Here is a 20,772-nt window from a genome sequence, read left to right on the forward strand (position 1 = left end):
AAAATTTTAGACCAATTTTGGCAAAAACAAAAAAAAACCTCCTTCATTCAAAAAAAAAAACACAACTTTTCTAAAAATATCGACTAAACTGTATATAGTGAAATATTATTTATAAAAAAATAAAAAGATAACTCGACAGAACTAATGGTGTGTAAGAAATTTCAACTTATTTCACTTCTATATAATAGAGACGAATAATTTTTTTTTTTTTGTTTTCAAAAATATTCATCCTTCTTTCCTGAAAAGGCATTTAATTTATTAAAAAACAGTTTCAAACATTAATAATTTTTTTTCCTATGTCATTAATTAAAAAATACATAAAAATTACACACGGAGAAAAAAGTTAGCCATATTAGCTAAAATTTAGCTATTTTAGCTAACCCTATTTGCTATTATATGGACAGCAATTTTCGTTAGCTAATACAGCTAAATATTAGCTACTGTAGCTAAAAATTAGCTATCCATATAATAGCAAACTCATTTTTCTCCGTGCAGTAAATTAATTTATAATCGTGGAAAAAAATATAATAATTAATTACATTGTTAATTAATTATTATTTATTTGTTTCGCTTTTTAATCTTCGACAATATTGTACGTATAAATAAAAAAAAAAATAAAATAAAATTATTTCCAAAAAAAAAAACAAGGGGGGGGGAAAGAAAAATTGAAATATTTCATATATATATGTAAAACTGTAAGGCGCGTAGAAAAATCATAAAATTGTATTCGTCTATTGCTATAAATACAGTCAGCACTGTAAACACTATCAGAAGTTTCTCTATTCAGTTTGCACCCCTCCCAACGCCCCTTTAAATATAGGGTGCATTCTAGTCAGTGGTGCTTGCATGCAGCTTCGTGCATGCAAAAACACATGGAAATAGATACACGTGTGTATGTGTCCTTTGCATGATGCGAAGAATGAGTCAGCGGAGTCAGCCAGTGAAAAGTAGAACATTACTTTTATTTAAAAAAAAAAAAAAAAAAAAAAAAAACTAATTTTTATTTTATTTACATGAAAAATAAAATTAATTTATTTTTAAAAACGGTTTTTAATTTTTCATAATCACTTTAAGCAATTCCTTTATTTTTTCTGTGAGGATAAGAAAATTGGATTCAAAACAATTTTCGAATTTTTCTATATTTTTAAAAACAATTATTATAATTTATATTACAATAATATAATTTTTGCAATTAATTTTGAAGAAAAATTACAGAGAACAAAATTTATCTCAGAATTACTAAATAAATGCAAATAAAATAAAATTCTATTCTGCCTTCCAAAGTAAAAAAATATATAATTAACAATAAAAACATTGTTGGTTACGGCTTTTTACTTTGGACGGCAGTATTTAATTCAAATGAAAATTTTATTTATGTCAAATATAATATTTTATTTGCTAAATATTATTATTAATAATAAATAGTTATTTAGCAATGAGAGAAATAATTTTTAATTCAACTATATATTGAATTGTTTCAATTTTCGAAATTGTTTTTAAAACATAAAAAATTACAGCCCTAGTGATAAAAAAATAAAAAGCGTTTGCAAAAAATTAATAAAAATTTGTCCTATTGCAAATTATTCATTTGCACGAGTTTACCTTCAATTTAATAAAAAAACTAAAAAAATAATAATCAAATTGGCTTTTAAATCGAATTTTTAATAATCAACTAGTTATAAAAATAAGTTATTCTGATATTTTATCATTTATAAGAATTATTAATTTTAATTATTAATTTTTAAAATTTTAATATTATAATTCATAAGAAAACTTTAAAAATGATATTTAACCGATAAAAATGAAAGAAAGGAAAATTCTTTAAATATGAATAAATGTCAAGAGTTTTTTTTTTTTGTTTAAAATGAAAAACCAAAAATTAATTTATATCAAAGAGATTAAAAATTCATTTCATCATTTTGAATGTCATATAATAATATTATTATTAAAGAACAAGAACGACCGGTGGAAGTCAGATGAAGAGCAATGGTCTGCTTATCATAAAACATACCAGTGTCACCTTTCAGTTATCAACGTTCTCGTACAACTTAAAACTCGATATAAAATGTCAATTACAACTTTTATTTGATATATATATGACTTTTTTTTTTTTTTTAGTAATAATCAATGATTTAATTTTTTTTCGAAAATTTCCAAAAAAATATTCCCTAAATATTTTAAGTATAGAAAAAAAAAAAATTGGAAAAACAATTATTAGGGGAAAAATTTAAGGTAAACTCGAGCTATAATTTTTGGGCCGACCTTCAATTTTCATGTAAAAAGCACAAAACTTTATCAAATGCAAATAATTTTCTAAAATTAATACCAACTTGGAAAGATTCCCTGGAAAGTGCCCCCTGAAGGTTCTACTAGAATTCCGCCGGAACTTCCAACGTAATTTCGTCGGAATTCCATCAGAGTTCCAAAGAATTTCCGATGGAGTTCCAACGGAATTAGGACTTTAAAAATTTTGAAAAAAATTAATCGGAATTCCGTCGGAACTCTGTCAGAATCCCATCGGAAATTCTTTGGAACTCCGATGGAATTCCGACGGAATTCCAATTAATTTTTTTTCAAAATTTTTAGAGTCCTAATTCCGTTGGAACTCCGTCAGAATCCCATCGGAAATTCTTTGGAATTCCAATTAATTTTTTTCAAAATTTTTAGAGTCCTAATTCCGTTGGAACTCCATCGGAATCCCATCGGAAATTCTTTGGAACTTTCCGGGGAATCTTTCCAAGTGGGTATAAAAAAAAATTAATTATTCGAAAAAAAGGAGAGAAATAAATATATATAAATTTTTGAGACACCCTCTTGAGATAATCACAGCTGCATTTGATTAAAGTCACAACAATATATATAGATATAGGAACTGCACATTATGGATATTTACGTAAGCCTAGAATCAGAGATAAAATTTTATTTCCTAGATGGGAAACAGATCGCATATACGTATGTATATTGACATATAAAAAAATATATATGTAGTACGATCAGCAGCTTCTTTTATATATATATAGGAAAAGAAACTCCTCAAATAAGAATTTCTCATGCAATAGAAAATCAAGAATTCAATTACAGTTTCTACATGCACAATTGAAACTTTAATATATTTTATATATATATGTTTATTTACATATATATATAGTAAATGTGAAAAAACTTTAAGAAGAAAATTAAAGAAAATTTACAGTGTACATAAAATATATCAAAAAAGAAGAAAAACTAACGAAATTATATAATTTCTCTTGGGAAATAATAATAAAACATTTCAGAAGATTTTAATAATTTTTAAATTTCTTTAAATTACAATTTTTATTTCATCAAATTATTTAATAAATATTTCTTACAAAAAGAAGAAATTAAATTATTCAATATATATATGAATGAATTTAATAAATATCGAATGAAGATTTAAGAAAATTGTCACGACAAAGAAGAGAGGGAACTAAAGGATCCTTTTTCAACTTGTCGTGTTTCGGGAACAACAGGATATCCCGAGGAAGTGAGGAACATGGTAGTGCAGACGTGTGACACCTACACATGTGTATCTTTTTTTTTTTTTTTTTCTATATAAAATATGCATGCATGTATTACGTATATATAGAATGAGAACGCGTATATAAGGTCTCTTCAATATCGTCGGGTGGTATCGCATTTCGGCGCGTGCTGTGACAACGACCTCAAACCACATCGTTCATTATCCTTTCCTTCCCGTATTAGCACTTGTAAACTTCATTTTTCAAAAAAAAATTCATTAAAAAAAAAAAAGAAAAACTATATCCAAAATTGCTATCTTTTTATAATCGTTAAAAATTCGAAAATTTATTATTCTTTTTATATAGAATTAAGTTCGTATATTATATAATTTGAATATAATTTTATGATTTTTTTTTTGTTCAATAAAATAATACAAACATATATATATATATGTGTGTTTCTAAAACAAAAACACTTGCGTGGGTGATTAATTTACTTTCAATATAGCACAATACTGTCGAAGACGAAACCTTACATAATTTGAATAGGGTCCACTTTTAAATATAAAACAATAAATAATTATTACATAACATGAAACTGTTCTGAACCCTTCCAATAATATACGTTATTTATAATTTGCATTCAAAATATTGTTTGATTATAAATTATCATCAAGAATATATCTAATAAAAGAAACTCCAGTTAAATCAAAAAGAGAATTTTAAAATACATATACAAATTACGACTTTCAAAAATTATATAATTTTTTTAAAACGTAGAAACTTTGTACAAAAATAAACCAACCGAATGAATCCTTCTCTGAGAAAAATATTACACGAAAGAACACAAGGACCCACTTGGGAAGATTCCCCGGAAAGTGCCACCTGGAGGTTCTATCAGAATTCCGCCGGAATTCCATCGGAGTTCCAAAAAATTTCCGATGGGATTCCGATGGAATTAGGACTCTAAAAATTTTGAAAAATTAGTCGGAATTCCGTCGGAATCCCATCGGAGTTCCAAAGAATTTTCGACTGGATTCGGACGGAATTAGGACTCTAAAAATTTTGAAAAATTAATCGGAATTCCGTCGGAATCCCATCGGAAATTCTTTGGAAATCCGACGGAATTACGTTGGAAGTTCCGGCGGAATTCTGATAGAACCTCCAGGGGTCACTTTCCGGGGAATCTTTCCAAGTGGGGAAAAACAAAATGTTATTTTAACACCAGAAATTGGTGTCAAAATAACACGCAATAAATTCTAGCCTAATTGTGGATTAAATCTTATGGGTTTGGAGAAAATTACCCGCAACAAAAATTACACCAGCTTTTTACTGTGAAAATATTTACCGAAAAAAAGCGAAAGGTTTATCACTAGAATAGCAAAAGGTTTATTATAACTGCAAGTAAAATTTTTCCTACTATAGTGAAACGTTTCGTTATTCCAGGTGAATTTTTTTTTTTACATTTAAAAATTATAATTCACAATACATTTCTGTATAGGATAAGAAATAATGAAAAAAAAACTAAAGAAGGGCTTTAAAAAAAAAAACCACTATATATACACACGAAGAAGAAAACCAGAAAGTGAGGGCCTGATTAGTTGGAAACCTCTGAATTTCTTGAAAGCGTACTATATATCCCTCTGTCCATCGTAGCCTTTTTGCCCTATACGACGACATATGATGTGGATATCACAAGGGGTGATGACGTCATTCTAACAGACACATATATATATATATAGACACGAATACTAAAAGAGAGACCCACACCTTTCTCTTTACTTTGTCTACACTCTTCAGTGCAATCGCACACCAATAGACTAACATGCATATATTGCCCTGTTATACACCACCCAACCAAGGACCATCCGGCGCCCCTTTAATACACGAGAATTTCTAGTGCTCGCTTCTACCAAGTCCAGTATAACATGCGATAGAAAACCATTCACTGGAATATAATTATACCCCTCTATAATATTTTACCCAAAAAAAAAACTAACGGAAATTACTATTTTTTAGTTTACTTAATTTTTGTTTTTTATAATTGAAAACTAATTTTTGTGTAAAATTTAACACAACGCTGGAAAAAATTGGTTCTGGAACTAGAATTTTGGTTGAAATAGAAATCCTAACTAAATTTCTAGTTGGTATAACCAAAATTTTGGTTAACTAAAATTTTAGTACAAAAATTCTGATTAATCTTACCAAAATATTGTTCACTCTACCCTAACCAATCACTGGTAAAAAGAAAGTACTAAAATAGTACCGATTTTAGATATCAAAATAGAACCGCAACACTGTAAAGAGAAAGGTATTATAATTTAATACCGACTTCAGGTACGAAATTGTCATTTGATTCTATTTTGATACCTAAAATCGGTACTGTTTTAGTACTTTCTTTTACAGTGAAAAGAATTTAGTACAAAAATTCGGTATTAAATAAATACCTTTTGTTTCAGAATGCAAGTACTAAAATAGTACCGATTTTAGGTATCAAAATAGAACTGCAAATACACGAAAAAAAATAGAATTTTTACCCCAAAATCGGTATAAAAATTACCTGCAACAAATTTTATCCTAGTTGAGGGCGCCACCGTCTATGTGAATTTGGTGAAAATTACCCGCAACAAAATTTACCCAGCGTTTTTTCTGTGATAAAGAATTTAGTACCAAAATTCGGTAATTAAATTCGTTTTACAGTGAAATAATAATTAAATAACCAAAATTCTGGTTATTCCAACCAGTTTATTGCTAATTTGAATAAAACTTAACAATTTCATATATAGAATTATTCCTTTTCTGTGATGAGAATGAGAAACGAAATTCTAAGAGGAAGAAAAAAAAGAAGAAGAAGATGAAGTGAAACATTCAAGAGAAAATCGAAGGCGATTAAGAAGAAAACGCTAAAATTTTCTTCTTCTTGCCATTCAATATCATCATATTGAAAAACGGGCAACGTTTTCATTAATATAGCAATATTTTGTATTTTTATTTGAAAGTGATTTAATGAGACGTCAAGTACTTTACGAAAGACGAGAGCAGAACAATGTTGAATTCTAATCTGAAGGATTTTGAATCGAACCCTTTCTACTGCATTGTCTCTTATTAACTCTTTTTGCTTCCACTTCTTCTTCTTCTTCTTTTTCACTCACAAAACCCTTTTGAATTCATTCTCGATGCCCTTCGAGTGAATATCTACGCTATCTTTTTCCTTCAAAAATATATCAAAATCTACAACTAAAGCTTCAAAATGATAAGATTTTAACCAAAATAAGTTAATCCGATTAGAAAATTGTAAATTTTCAGTATTTCTTTCAAACAAAAAACTGAAGCAAAACCCTCACAGTAATGGATATTTTTCAGTATTATACGAAGTATCCAGTTTCCTCCGAACATTAACGGACTAATTTCCCAAGGACCAAATGATATAACATCTATTGGATATCACAACTATTTTGATACTATGAAGAAATTAACGAAAATATGTTTAATTGATAATAAAAAAAACAATTACCAGTCAATTGAAGCATTGGAATTTAACCTCAATGAATCCACAAATCAAAAAAAAACATTTATCAAATACACCGGAAGGAATGAAGAAGATTTACTATTCTTTCGATCCGCTTATATCTCTTAAACGAACTCACATTATACGATACACGATATGAATCATAATAAAAATAATCAATATATAGAACCAAGTTAAGAAAGGTCAAGAAGCATGAATTGAGCCTACATCAACAAAACCTAGTATACTAAAAAAGAACCTGATTTTAAATTACTCTAAACAATTTAAAAATTGTACATTAGTTACAGGACCCTATTTATCAAAGAAAATATAGTTCCGAAAAAACTTCCTATAAACAATTAATTGAGCTGCCGGGATCAAAGAAGGGCACATATAATGTAACTCAAATGGGTTATGTACCCTCTTATTTGATCCCGGCAGCTCAATGTAACATTTTTTCCCTCAACTACCCTAGTAGAAAAAAAATTAACGCCTATAAAAATTATTTCTAAAAATAATAGCACCTTAAATATTAGGTAAATATATAAATCCAGAAAGTGTTCAATACAAAAGTTTTCTTAGGAATTATTAAGGACACACGGGTTACATAGTTTACAATGCGTTATTATGATGGACGCTTAGGGACGAGTAGAGAGATAAAGACAAAACGGAGAGGGGTTGAAGAAAGGGGTGACAGCACACACAGCGTGGCGACGGAGGCATGGTGATGGCGTCCGTCGAGGTCGCGTCTGCGCGAATCTCGTCACACCGCGTGACCACGATCAATACTACGTGTGCTGGCTGCTGCTGTTGTGTTTGGGGGCAAAGAGAGAGGATGTTTGAATTCGAAAAGTGTTATTCCGCGCGTCTATCTCTGAATGATATGGAGAAGGGAACGCCTCTCTCTTACTCACTCACTCACTCTCTAGTTCTCTCTCTCTATCTATCTCTCCACGTGGAAACCACGTGTGCGCTTTTCGCGCTCTTCAAAACGTGTCGCAACCACGATCATAACAATTCATTTTCAATTCTCCATAGATCACCATTTATCTAATAGTTATCACCTATAGACTATAGAACACTTCCTCTTCTCTCTCTCTCTCCCACACACCTTGTCTATATATACTGAAACCTATTCACGTCGAGAGTGTTCCTTCACGAGCCACCCCTATATACTACTATATAAGTCTATTGGAAATTAAAAAGGTTTGTTCATAAAATAACTAGACAAAACAATTTAAAATAGAACATTGAAAGATATATTTATATAAAAAATACAAGTGAGCTGTTAGCGGGACGACTGCTCATAGTCAACTGGGAAAAACTGACCTGCCCTTAGGTACCGCAATCACGCACACTGTACACACTTTACCTGAAGTAGACAAAATTTTGTCTACGGAGTGGGAAGTTTACAATTAGTCAATAATCTCTGAAAACATCTGCTAAACATCTGTAAAACTAGAGGTTAACAATTTTTATTGCTTTACCTGGAGGAGGCGACACTCTAATCCTCTAGTCTTGCAACTAGACACGAACAACTACTTTTTTCAGAAACTTTCTAAAATATATTGCCAAATAATATTTCTCCTTAAAATTATAAACTCAATACTCCCACTTATTTTGAAAGTTCTAAAGCATTCATGCATTCTTTCACATTTATGCATTCTCTCAAATAAACAAACTGCTGCTTAGCCAACGGCTTCGTAAGAATATCGGCCAATTGATCTTTTGATTGAACATAATTAATTTCAATATCACCGCGATTTAAAACATCGTGTACAAAATGAAAACGAACATCTATATGCTTTGATCGTTTGTGGAACTCTGAATTTTTGGCCAATCTTATCGCTGATTGATTATCTACAAACATTGGTATACAATTACATGAAATTTTCAAATCTATCAAAATTTGGCGCAGCCAAATTGCTTCTTTTGTTCCATGAGTTACGGCTACGTACTCAGCTTCGGCAGTTGACAATGAAACCATAGTTTGCCTCTGACTTGACCATGATATAGGTCCATTGTTCAACAGAAAAATAAACCCACTTCTGGACTTTCTTGTGTCAAGGCACCCTGCATAGTCGGCATCTGTAAATCCCTTTACATCTAATGAACTCCCACTGTTTTGAAAAACAATTCCAAAATTATGAGTCCCCAGTAAATATCTTATTATTCTTTTAACAGATTGCCAGTGCTCTTGCCCAAAAGAATCCAGAAATTGGCTTGCATAATTAACTGCATACTCAATATCTGGTCGACTCACTCTCGACACAAATAAGAGTGAACCGATTGCTTCCCGATAAGGAACATTTAACTGAACTTCTTTTAATTCAGATTTCTTTAAATACAGACCTGGTTCCGCGGGTACACTCAACACTTTCGCATCTTGCATTCTAAACTTGTCAATCACCTTTTTAACATAATTAGATTGACTGATTTTTATCATTCGTTTTACACGATTACGTTCAATTTGCATTCCAATGAATTCACACGCTTCATTCACTGTTATCTTGAAATGATTTTTCAGATAATTTAGCACTTTGTCAATAGCACTTTTGCTATCACTAATTACCAAGCCATCATCAACATAAAGGGCCAGGTAAACCGTACGATTTTCAATTTCACCCACGAACACGCACTTATCACTGTTGATCGCTGACAGGTTAAAGCTCTTGAGAAAACTCTTGAATTTCTCGTTCCAACACCTAGGAGATTGCTTTAAACCGTAAAGACTCTTACACAACTTTAACACTTTATTATACCCCTCACCGATGACATAACCTTCCGGCTGCTGCAGGTAAATTTCTTCTTTCAAGTCACCATAAAGGAAAGCGGTTTTTACGTCGAACTGTGAAATTTCCAGATCTTCTTTGGCTGCAATTGATAGGAGTATCCTGATTGATTCATATCGAACGACAGGTGCAAAGGTTTCAAAATAATCAATTCCTTCACGTTGACTATATCCCTTCGCCACTAATCTTGCTTTGTATCGATTGATGCTGCCATCAGGATTGTTCTTGATAGAAAAGACCCATTTACTACCAATTGTCCTCTTTCCTTGCGGTAAAGTTGTTAAATTCCAAGTTTCATTGTCTTCAAGGGCTTTGATTTCTTCGGAAACAGCTGTTTTCCATAAATTTGCTTCTGAACTTGAAAGAGCTTCGGTATACGTCATAGGGATAATATCTGCTAGATATGCAACGGGCATGCCGTAGTAGTCAGGTGCTTTTATACCTGCTCTATCTCGTAATTCTCTTCTTTCTTCTGCTGGTTCCTGGATCACTTCCTCGCGTTCTGGTTCTTGTACAGCTTCCTCTGGTTCTGGCTCCTCTTCTTCGTTGATTCCAAAATCGATTTCTATATGACAGCTACTGTCATTTGCTTCTTCTTTGTCAATTTTTTCTTTTTCTTTAAAATCGACATCGCTGCTTATATGAATTCTCTGCGTGTTTTCGTCCCATAATCGATAGTTTCTTGATTCACCATCATAGCCTACCATGATTAACTTCTTGCTTTTGGGATCGAATTTCTTTCTCTTTTCCTTCGGGACATTCAAATATGCATTACTCCCAAAAACTCGCAGGTGCGTTATCTCAGGTTTGCGGTTAAACCATTTTTCGTAGGGAGTTTTTGTTTCGCCTGGTTGAAACACAACTCGATTCAGTGTATAACACGCTGTGTTAATTGCTTCCGTCCATAGCTTTCTATTAACGTTACTGTCCAAAAGCATAGCTCGCGCACTTTCAACAATTGTTCTTATTTCTCTCTCAGCTCGGCCATTTTGCTGATGAATATACGGGGAGGAGAATTCGTGAACAATTCCTTTTTCTTTTACGAATTTGCTAAATTCGTCTGATGTGTACTCGGTTCCATTGTCAGAGCGCAAGAACTTAATTTTATTTCCTGTCTGAGTAGTCACAAAATTCGAGAATTCCTTAAATCTCTCGAATACTTCTGATTTGTGTCTCAGAAAATAAATTTTGCGATATCCTGTGCACTCATCTTTAAACACTAAAAAATATCTTGATCCTCGCGGGGATTCGATATTAATCGGACCACAAACATCAGTGTGAATTCGTTCACCTGGTAAACAGTCAATTTTCTTGTTTCTTGATGGATGTGGCTTTCGCGTTTGCTTACCGATCACACATGCTTCACAAAAGAAATCATCGTGATTGTCACAAGAAAAATTATTAACAGTGTAAACTTTACTTGTATTTTTCAACGCACAAATGTTCACGTGTCCCATGCGTTCATGCCAAAGCTTTAGCATGTTTTTCTTTTCACTTTTTTTAGTTTGAGCTATGTTGCATTCATTTGGCACTTTCACTTTAAACAACATGCGGAATAAATTGCCATGACGTACACCAAGTGATGAAAGCTGCCCATCACTATCGCGAATTTCGCACTTACTTTCAAAAGCATGAAACGAAAACTTCTTATTATTCACAGTCCCGATAGAAAATAAGTTTCGTTTCAACTCCGGCACAAATAACACATCCTGTAATTCTCTTTCGATTTTGTTGCCATTTATTTCCTCTTGAATTACTATTGTGCCTACACCACTCGCTGCTAAAACTTTATTATTCGCGATTTTCACAAAATAATCTTCTTTTACCGGTGCCAGATAAGAAAAAAAATCTTTTCTGTATGTCATGTGCCTGCTAGCACCTGAATCTGCTATCCAGAAGTCCTCTTCTTCACTTTCCTCAGATACAAATGCATTTTTGTCGGACAGATATGCTGATGCCGTTTTTCTATCATCGGCATTATCTTTCTTTGCATTTAATCTTTTTGGACATTCACGAACCCAGTGCCCTTTTTCTTTGCAATAAGCACACTTAGTTCGCTTCTTGAGGTTTTCAATTTTCTTCTCATGCACAGGTTTTTTATTGACATCCTTTTTTGTGGTTGTTCCGTTTTGATTATCCTTAATATTGAGAGAATTAACCTGCAGTGCTAATGTAGATACGCTATTCTCTACTTCGGTTAATCGCTTGTCCTCTCGCATAAGTCTTGCAATAAGGTTTTCCTTTTTTCTCTCCGCTTTTGGAGTACATTCCCAGGCCATTCTGAAGGAAGAAAATCTAAGCGGCAAGCTGCTTAATAGCTTTGACTCAACAGCCGCATCGGAAGGATTTTCATTTGCATCAGTAAGCTTTTTGCAGATGCACTCTAATTTCTCTATCTGTAATGATATGGATTCACCATCTTTTATGCGAAACGAATAAAATTCTTCCCACGCACTTTGCTTTAAGTCTTCATTACAATCACAATAGAGAGCTTTCAGTTTATTCCACATATCCTTTGGAGTTGTGCAATTTATCAAATGGGGATGTAACTTCTTCTCCACCGATTGAAGTAAAATCATAGAGCATGTGGAATTTGACTTCTTCCATTTTCTCCAATCAGTAACGTTTGTGGCTTTGTCCGGTTCTTCTTCTGTGTCATCTATATGACCCATTACACCTTTGGATTCCAGGGCAATTGAAACACCGAATTTCCACATTGCGTAGTTTGTCCCATCGAGTTTAGTTATATCAAAAGTTTCTTTTTCCTCAGCCATGGTAAAAGTAACTTTATAACTGCTACACTTTGCACTTTGAAAAAAAATTGCACTTCACTTGTAAGCACGCAGTGTTCAAGTTCCAATCACTTCTTATAGCGGAAAATGTTCATAGACTCTTCTATGACGCGACACGCTTCTACTACGCGAAGATGCTACAACGCGACACTCACTTGGGTTTCTAGGCCTTTATTTTTCAATATAAATACACTCGCGCAGCGAATATGTTCTGGGCCCATAACCTATTGGAAATTAAAAAGGTTTGTTCATAAAATAACTAGACAAAACAATTTAAAATAGAACATTGAAAGATATATTTATATAAAAAATACAAGTGAGCTGTTAGCGGGACGACTGCTCATAGTCAACTGGGAAAAACTGACCTGCCCTTAGGTACCGCAATCACGCACACTGTACACACTTTACCTGAAGTAGACAAAATTTTGTCTACGGAGTGGGAAGTTTACAATTAGTCAATAATCTCTGAAAACATCTGCTAAACATCTGTAAAACTAGAGGTTAACAATTTTTATTGCTTTACCTGGAGGAGGCGACACTCTAATCCTCTAGTCTTGCAACTAGACACGAACAACTACTTTTTTCAGAAACTTTCTAAAATATATTGCCAAATAATATTTCTCCTTAAAATTATAAACTCAATAAAGTCTACGACTACGCCTACAAATTGCAAAAGCAGTTGGTTACTATGAAAAACAGTATCAATAAAAATACTTGATTTTTAAAAATCATTAGAATACGTTCAATCGTCAAAATTTGGATTGAGAATTTTCATTTCGAAAATTATTGTGTAATGAATTTCAAAATTAGCACATCTTTATTTGGGTCTAAGTTTCTAATACTAAAAATTAAGACAGTTCGTACTAATTTTCAGTATTGATTACAAACTTAGACTTACAATTAGAGATATTATCACTTTGAAATTATATTAATTTTTAAAATGAAAAATCTTGCAGCTGGTTTAGCAATATTGAAATTAATTTAAGCCTTTCTTCAGCGACAGAAATTTAGTAATATTTTAACTTCTTTTAGCAAAATTAGTAACGTTTACCTTCAGTTAGAAACATTTTACTCTAAATATAGTACACTGAAAAAAAATTCTAGTTAGAATAACCAGAATTCTAGTTAGAATAACCAGAATTCTGGTTAGGGTAAATTTAACATTTTGATTCTGGTTAGGTTAACCAGAATTCTGGTTATTTTAACGAGAATTCTAGTTAATTCAACTAGAATTCTGGTTAACATAACTAGAAAGTAATGTTAAATATAGCCTAACCAGAATTTTTTTTCAGTGTAACATTTAATTCTATTCAATTGTTGAGCAAAATTTCATTATTTTGCGTAATATAAATTATTGTTGAGCAATATTAACCACAGTTGAGTAATCTAAACACAAGTGAATCAAAAACATAATCGAACATACATCCAGAAAAATCTTCAACTTTCTCTGAAACAGTAATATTTAGAATAGTGAAAACTTTCGCTATTTTAGTGAAACATCGCTGATCTAGGTGAAGATTTTTTTGCCTGTATTGTTGCAGATTTTGCATAAAATTCGACAAACTATTTTGCATTTCTTTAGTAAACTAATTCAAAAACATTAATTTTCAAATTTCACTTTCACTATACTTTTTTTAGTAATAATTTATGATTATTTTGATTTTTATTTAAATTTGCTGAGAAGAAAAAATATATATAAGAAAAATGATTTGATTTCTCTGTTTACGATAGTTTAATAATTTTACTCATCTATGTAGTTTAATTCATCAACATTGGATAACATAACAATGTTCATTTTACTATTGTTTAATAAACATTATCTACATTAAATTACGTAATAATGATATTCTACTAATGAGTAGATTTCACTAATGAGCTAATGTAGTTCAACAATATTATATTGTGTATTAGATTACACATGATTATGTTGTTTCATTATATATTTGGATATAACATTTTATTTTATGATTTCAAATAATTGTTACACTCACTTTTTTTAATTGTTATTGTAAAAAAAACTAAATGGCAAACGTTTCTAAAAATATAAACAAAATATTTGTTACAATTACCATTATTTTTCCATAATTTCGACAGATTGAACGTATTCACAGAAAAAACAAAGTAGAGAGAATAATTGATATTAAAGCGCGTTTTAAATTTTTGCATTATGACGAAATCAGTGCGGAGCGTTTTGTGAGGGGATTCATGAAGACGTTTCACCATATAGCGATACGTCTACAGGAAATTTATATAGGTACAGGCAAAAAAATATAATCGTGACGATCTCCGTCGATCAGTGTCTGGTGCTTTTTTCTCTATTTTGGTTAAGATTATTATTTTTGTTTTGTTTAAAAAAAAAAAAAAAAGGGTGCAAGGTTCATTGAACCAAATTAGCGACTAACCTGCAAGTCTCAAAGCAGACATTCTTTGGAATTCGGGCTCCTGGAGCCACTTCCACATCCGTCGAAACGTCTCACGTCCGCTCTTGAGTTTGGACCAGGGTTTAGGATTGCGCAGAAGATCACTGAGGGTACCCTGGCTGCGACACAAGACCCTCTGGGCGAATATCGCTTGAGGTATGCTATACCTCTTGAGTTCGGCACTTATCCGCTGGGCGAGCTCCTTGGTGTTGATCTCCTCGACTTCTCCTGCACCATTGCCTGCCGCTGACACCGTCTTCATCACGACCGACGTGTGTTGCACATGTTGCGTGTGTGATATCGCCTGCTGTTGAATCGTCTGTTGTTGTTGTTGTTGTTGTTGCTGTTGCTGCTGCTGAAGCTGCGTCTGCATAGGAGGTGGTGATGCAGCTGGTACCGAGAGTGCCGTTGGGGAATGATGAGATGGCGCGAAACTTGGTGCCACCGAAACCGGAGGCGACGGCGGACTTAGTGCAGCGGGACTCTGCTGTAACCTGGGTAAAAAAGCTGGTTCATAATGTGGACTAGCCGATTTATGAGGTGAATTCAGAGCACTTTGACTGTAAGCACTCTGCGGTGATAGAGGACTTGGTTGAAGACCTCCGCCAGGTGAAGGATAATTGTGCGGAGGTGACATTCCCATCGAAGGTAGTTTATCGTACGCGTAAGGCGAGCCACCCATGCCTCCGATGCCAATGTTTCCAAGGCCGTTATTTTGCATGACGGCAAAACTTCCAGTAACACCACTGCCGCCGTGTCCTCCATAGGCAAATTTATCGCTCATTGTCGAAATTGGCGGCAACGGCTGAAGTGGCGTCAATGTTGCATACGAAGATCCAGGACTAAAACCAGGTGGCGACATTCTTTCTGCCACTGAGGTCAATGTTTGATACGTTGGTTCTGGCTGCATCGCCCTAAAATCCGTCGCGTCGATCATACTCGCGACGGAAACACTAATGCCGGATGTTGGCGAAAGTTTGCCAGGACTAAGGAGTTCCGACTCGGCGTCCCGCGAGTCGACGTCGACGTCCTGCGGGGGTACGATGACCGAGAGGGACTCCCTCGCGTTCGGCCGACCCGCCGGCGGTTCTTGGGACGAAGACAGATCCTCCGCGGCGGCGAGGTCTCGCTCCTCCTTGACGGAGCCGAGCGCACCAGCCGCGAACAATTCCAGCGGGATTCTCGCGCACGCGATGTCGGGACTTTGTGAAGCCGACGAGCCGGACATAACCTCACCCCCACCACTGCTACCACCCTCGTGGTGCCTAACAACCCCACTTCTTCCACGTTCACCATCACCACCACCTCTTCCACCACTACCAGTAGCAACACCACCACCGACACAGTTCCCATTCGAACCACCACCCCCCCTATTAATGCGGCCCTGCGTAGAAATCGCCGTTGGAGAATCGACCGAGTCCAGTAATTGCTCGCTATGCGATTGATGATCGGCTATGTCCTCTATACCTTCCATTTACGCACATCTAGTTCGGGAGGCGCACTCGCGAGGCGTGCGTTTCTCCTATAGACGACACCACCGGCGTGCACAACACACAATCCCCTCACTCGACCTTCGATTTCCAATCAGCTCAGCTGATAGCTATCGTGTCCGGCACCGGCAACAACTCCTTCAACCAACACGTTGTTGATAATCTCCACGTGATATTCACTATCCCACTGTCAATTGCATTCACCACTTTTTTCACATAAATTTTATCAAAACAATTTTCAATTTCGTCTAAACACTTATTCCCTGGGATCGGCATAGAGATCCGTTTCCACAGAGGCTGCTGCTGCTGCTTTCTCGTTGTCATCCACCGTGCGCCCATGACATACGCGGAGCGAGTGAGCGCACACTCTGCACCCGAGTGAGTGCGAAGCCCAGGAGAGGAGAGAGGGGTGCCCGCTCTGTAGCGGCAGGCTACTTCGTGCCCACCGGTGCCCGAGACAGCCCTTCTAGCTGTGCCCCCCTTTACCCCCCTTATTTCTTCTTTCAACCCCTCTTTAAAAACTTCCAACACCCTGATTCTCGTCAACCTTCTCTTTTCTACTTTGGTCCAGGTGTAACTATTATCCTCATATCCTACCTCCACATATTTGTCTATATATAATTCTTCCTCACACTTTTCTTTCAATTTGTAATTTCCAATTCTCTTTTCCACCCCACCTCTTCTTCATCAAGCTTACCCGGCAATGCACGTGAAGCGCGACGATCGGTGGTTAAAAGCTCGATCTTGATTATCGATAATCGACCGCCAATGTTTGTAAATTCGGATTTTGTAATTTTTTTTTTTTCTACACAGACAAATCGCGAAGTGGGGAAAATTTTCACAACACCCAAATTTTGATCCAACGGACCGTTTCGTTCTCACATCCGAGCAAAAGTGACAACGCGCGATTCACCCCCACTACCACCCCCGGGGAAAAGCACCGCCGCCACCATCACTGCCACTACTACTACTATGTATACTACTACATACATATATATATACGTTTATATATATATATATATACTAATACTGTGAAACTTGGTACAATCCGCACCACTACTGCCACCGCATTTGCTGGCGTCAGTCAGGTTTCTATCGATTTTCCGATACCTCGTGACCATCGTTGCTCGATGCGCCGATACTTCGAGCACAAACATCGACTCACGAACACCCACTATAACGACCGACACCCCCCTTGATTTCGATATTCTAGATTGACAATCACATTTACTGATTTTCTAGATTTTTATGTTTTTCATGAGGAAAAAAAATTCTATTTTTTTACAATTAATATAGAGTATTATCAAATAAATATTTTCTTTAACCAAAATAATTTTTCAATTAAATGATATTTGTTTCAAGTACCAGAAATTATTGACTCAAATATAATTTAATTTAAATAAAAATTATTTGGTTCAAGTGAATATTTATTTGATTCAAGTAAATACACGGGTAGAAATTTTGTCATGGCCCAAACCTGGCGTCTATAAAATTGTCATGAAACGTCTCACCCGATTTGAAGCACAAGATGAAGCCACATTTTGATGCTTCCTAGCCACTGAAAAAACGCTGGATAAATTTTGTCGCGGGTAATGTTAATTCACATAGACGGTGGCGCCCTCAACTAGGATAAAATTGCAGGTAATTTTTATACCGATTTTGGGGTAAAAAATTCTACTTTTTTTTCGTGTGAGGTCTGACCCATAGTGGGTGAGGCATTTCAAGCCATTTTTTGGACCAAATATAGCAATTTCTACACTATTTATTTGGTTTAAGTAAATATTTATTTGGTTCAAGTAAAATGTTTTTTTTTTATAATAGTCAAGTAATTATTTGAATCAAATAAATTTTTCCCTCATTGTACTTTAAATTATTAGTCTTCGAATATTTTCAAAAAAACACAACAATCGGAAAAAAATGTATACCATTTTTAGAGAAAAACAACCATATGTCACAGGAAACTACCTACCATATGGTGTATAAATATTGTTAAAGCGTCGATAAAGAAATCAATATACAATTCCAGTGGTATATATTAATGGCGGCTATTCGAAACGTTTGGGAAAATGAGAGTCGCGCGCAGATTATATATATATATATATATATACATATATAGAATCCTTTTCGGATTCTGGACGAATAAATATATATATATAACGTGCGCGAAACAAAGATGCGTTACAAGAAAATAAGAACGATCTTTTTTGGTTAATGGTCTACTGCGTGGTCTCCCCGTGCAGTCTGCGCCCTCTTATTCCCTAACATTTTCTATATACTCCGTATATATAAGGCGCATTCACACACTTTAAATCGACAAAACTCGTGTAAGTCTTTACCAACACACACATACATACATACACATGAAAAAGAATAGCTGATGTTTCCTAGAGTAGTCTTCTTTTTTTTTTCTTCTTCTCTCTTTACAACCCTTCACGGTAAAGGTATTCTTTCGAATCCACCATTGAATATTTTACTTTCAAGAATTTTTCGCTTCAAAGAATTAAGAATATTTTAAATATTATCTTACATCACGAAATATATATTAAAAATAATAATAGTAATAATGATAATAATAATAATAATAATAATAATAATAATAATAATAATAATAACAATAATAATAATAATAATAATAGTAATAGAAATAGTAATAATAATAGTAATAATAATATTAATAATAAAATAGTAATAATAATAATAGTAATAATAATAGTAATAATAATAGTAATAATAAAATAGTAATAATAATAATAGTAATAATAATAGTAATAATAATAATAATAATAGTAATAATAATAGTAATAATAATAGTAATAATAATAGTAATAATAAAATAGTAATAATAATAGTAGTAATAATAATAATATTACTCTCCAAATCTGAATTAGTAAAAATGTTTACTAATTTGAATTAGTGACTCAATTTTTGCTTTTGAATTAGTAAAATTTTACTAATTATTAGTAAATTTTACTAACAATTAGTAAAATTTAACTAATTCTAAAGCAAAAAGTGAGTCACTAATTTCAATTAGTAAACATTTTTACTAATTCAGATTTAGAGAGTAATAATAATACTAATAGGCCTAAATAATTATAATACACTCTACTCTCTATACATTTAAATTAGTAAAAAATAACTAATTTAAAACCAAAAATTAGTCACTGATTCAAATAGTAAAATTTCTACTAATCATTTAATTAAAAATAACTAATTATTAGTTAAATTCATTTTTAGATTATGTATAAAAAAGTAACTGAAATTTTAGTGAAACTTTTATTTATTAATTTAGTTAGTGAAATTTGACTATTTTTTCAATTATATTTTTGACTAATTAGTTATTTTATTTTTTTTTTTTTACTATTAATTAGTTATTTTGCACTAATTATTGAAGCAAAAAGTAAGTCATTATTTTACTGATAATAAATTTCAACTAATTCAAATTTAGAGAGTAAATTTGAATAAGTGAAAAATAAAAATTTTTTTTAGTAAAATCTTGACTGACTTTTTGCTTCAGGAATTAGTTAAAAAAAAAAATTATAATTAAAAAAAAAGTTAAAAAAATCCGCGGGTTCCAAACTCATTTTAATCGGACTCTCATTCATAAAGTATATACTTTGATGTCATCAATGGAATTCCGCATACTACTTTCATTATTGATATACGCAAGGGCTTATATGCAATTACATATGTATATATACATAAATCTTTACAATTAAATTGATTGGTTGCAAATTATTTTTACAAATATATACATAAAAAAGCAATAATTATACTATATATTTATCTTTGTAACAATTAGGAAAATTTGTCTTTTTTTTACCAAAAAAAAAAAAAAATAAATAAAGTTATATATTTTTTTCAGAAGCAAAAAAATATTTGTTTTAAAATAATTATTTATTTGCTTTAAATAAATTTTTATTTGTTTTAAATAAAAATTTTATTTCTGCTAAATAAAATTTTGTACTAAATAATTTTCTTTTTTATTTAAAACAAATAAAAAGTTATTTGGCTCTTCGGCAAATATATATATTTATTTAATTCAAATCAATTTTATTCGATTCAAATTCAATTTAAATAAATTTTATTCGACTTAAATATTTATTTTGGTTTAAATAAAAATTTTATTTCGGCTAAATAAAACTTTGAACTAAATAATTTTTTTTTTATTTAAAACAAATAAAAAGTTATTTGGCTGTTATACAAATATATATATATATATATACATATCTATTCAATTCAAATAAATTTTATTTGACTCAAATAAATTTTATTTTATTTCAAATAAAAAATT

General features: G+C 32.6%; 1 protein-coding gene across 4 annotated transcripts in view; it reads right to left on the minus strand.

Annotated features, from left to right (window-relative positions):
* LOC127283486 (hepatocyte nuclear factor 6) overlaps positions 1-16,481 on the minus strand; it is an 85,661-nt gene extending 69,180 nt beyond the window's left edge. For all 4 annotated transcript variants that reach the window (XM_051308411.1, XM_051308410.1, XM_051308414.1 and 1 more), the window contains exon 1: positions 14,974-16,481. In XM_051308411.1, the coding sequence (XP_051164368.1) occupies positions 14,974-16,465 (1,492 nt within the window). In that variant the 5' untranslated portion in view covers positions 16,466-16,481. The remainder of the gene's footprint in view (positions 1-14,973) is intronic.
* Between the last annotated feature and the right edge of the window lie 4,291 nt (positions 16,482-20,772).

This window comes from Leptopilina boulardi, unplaced genomic scaffold, assembly GCF_019393585.1.
Source record: "Leptopilina boulardi isolate dan_hultmark-lab unplaced genomic scaffold, ZJU_Lbou_2.1 LbouV2_31, whole genome shotgun sequence".
Lineage (NCBI taxonomy): Eukaryota > Metazoa > Arthropoda > Insecta > Hymenoptera > Figitidae > Leptopilina > Leptopilina boulardi.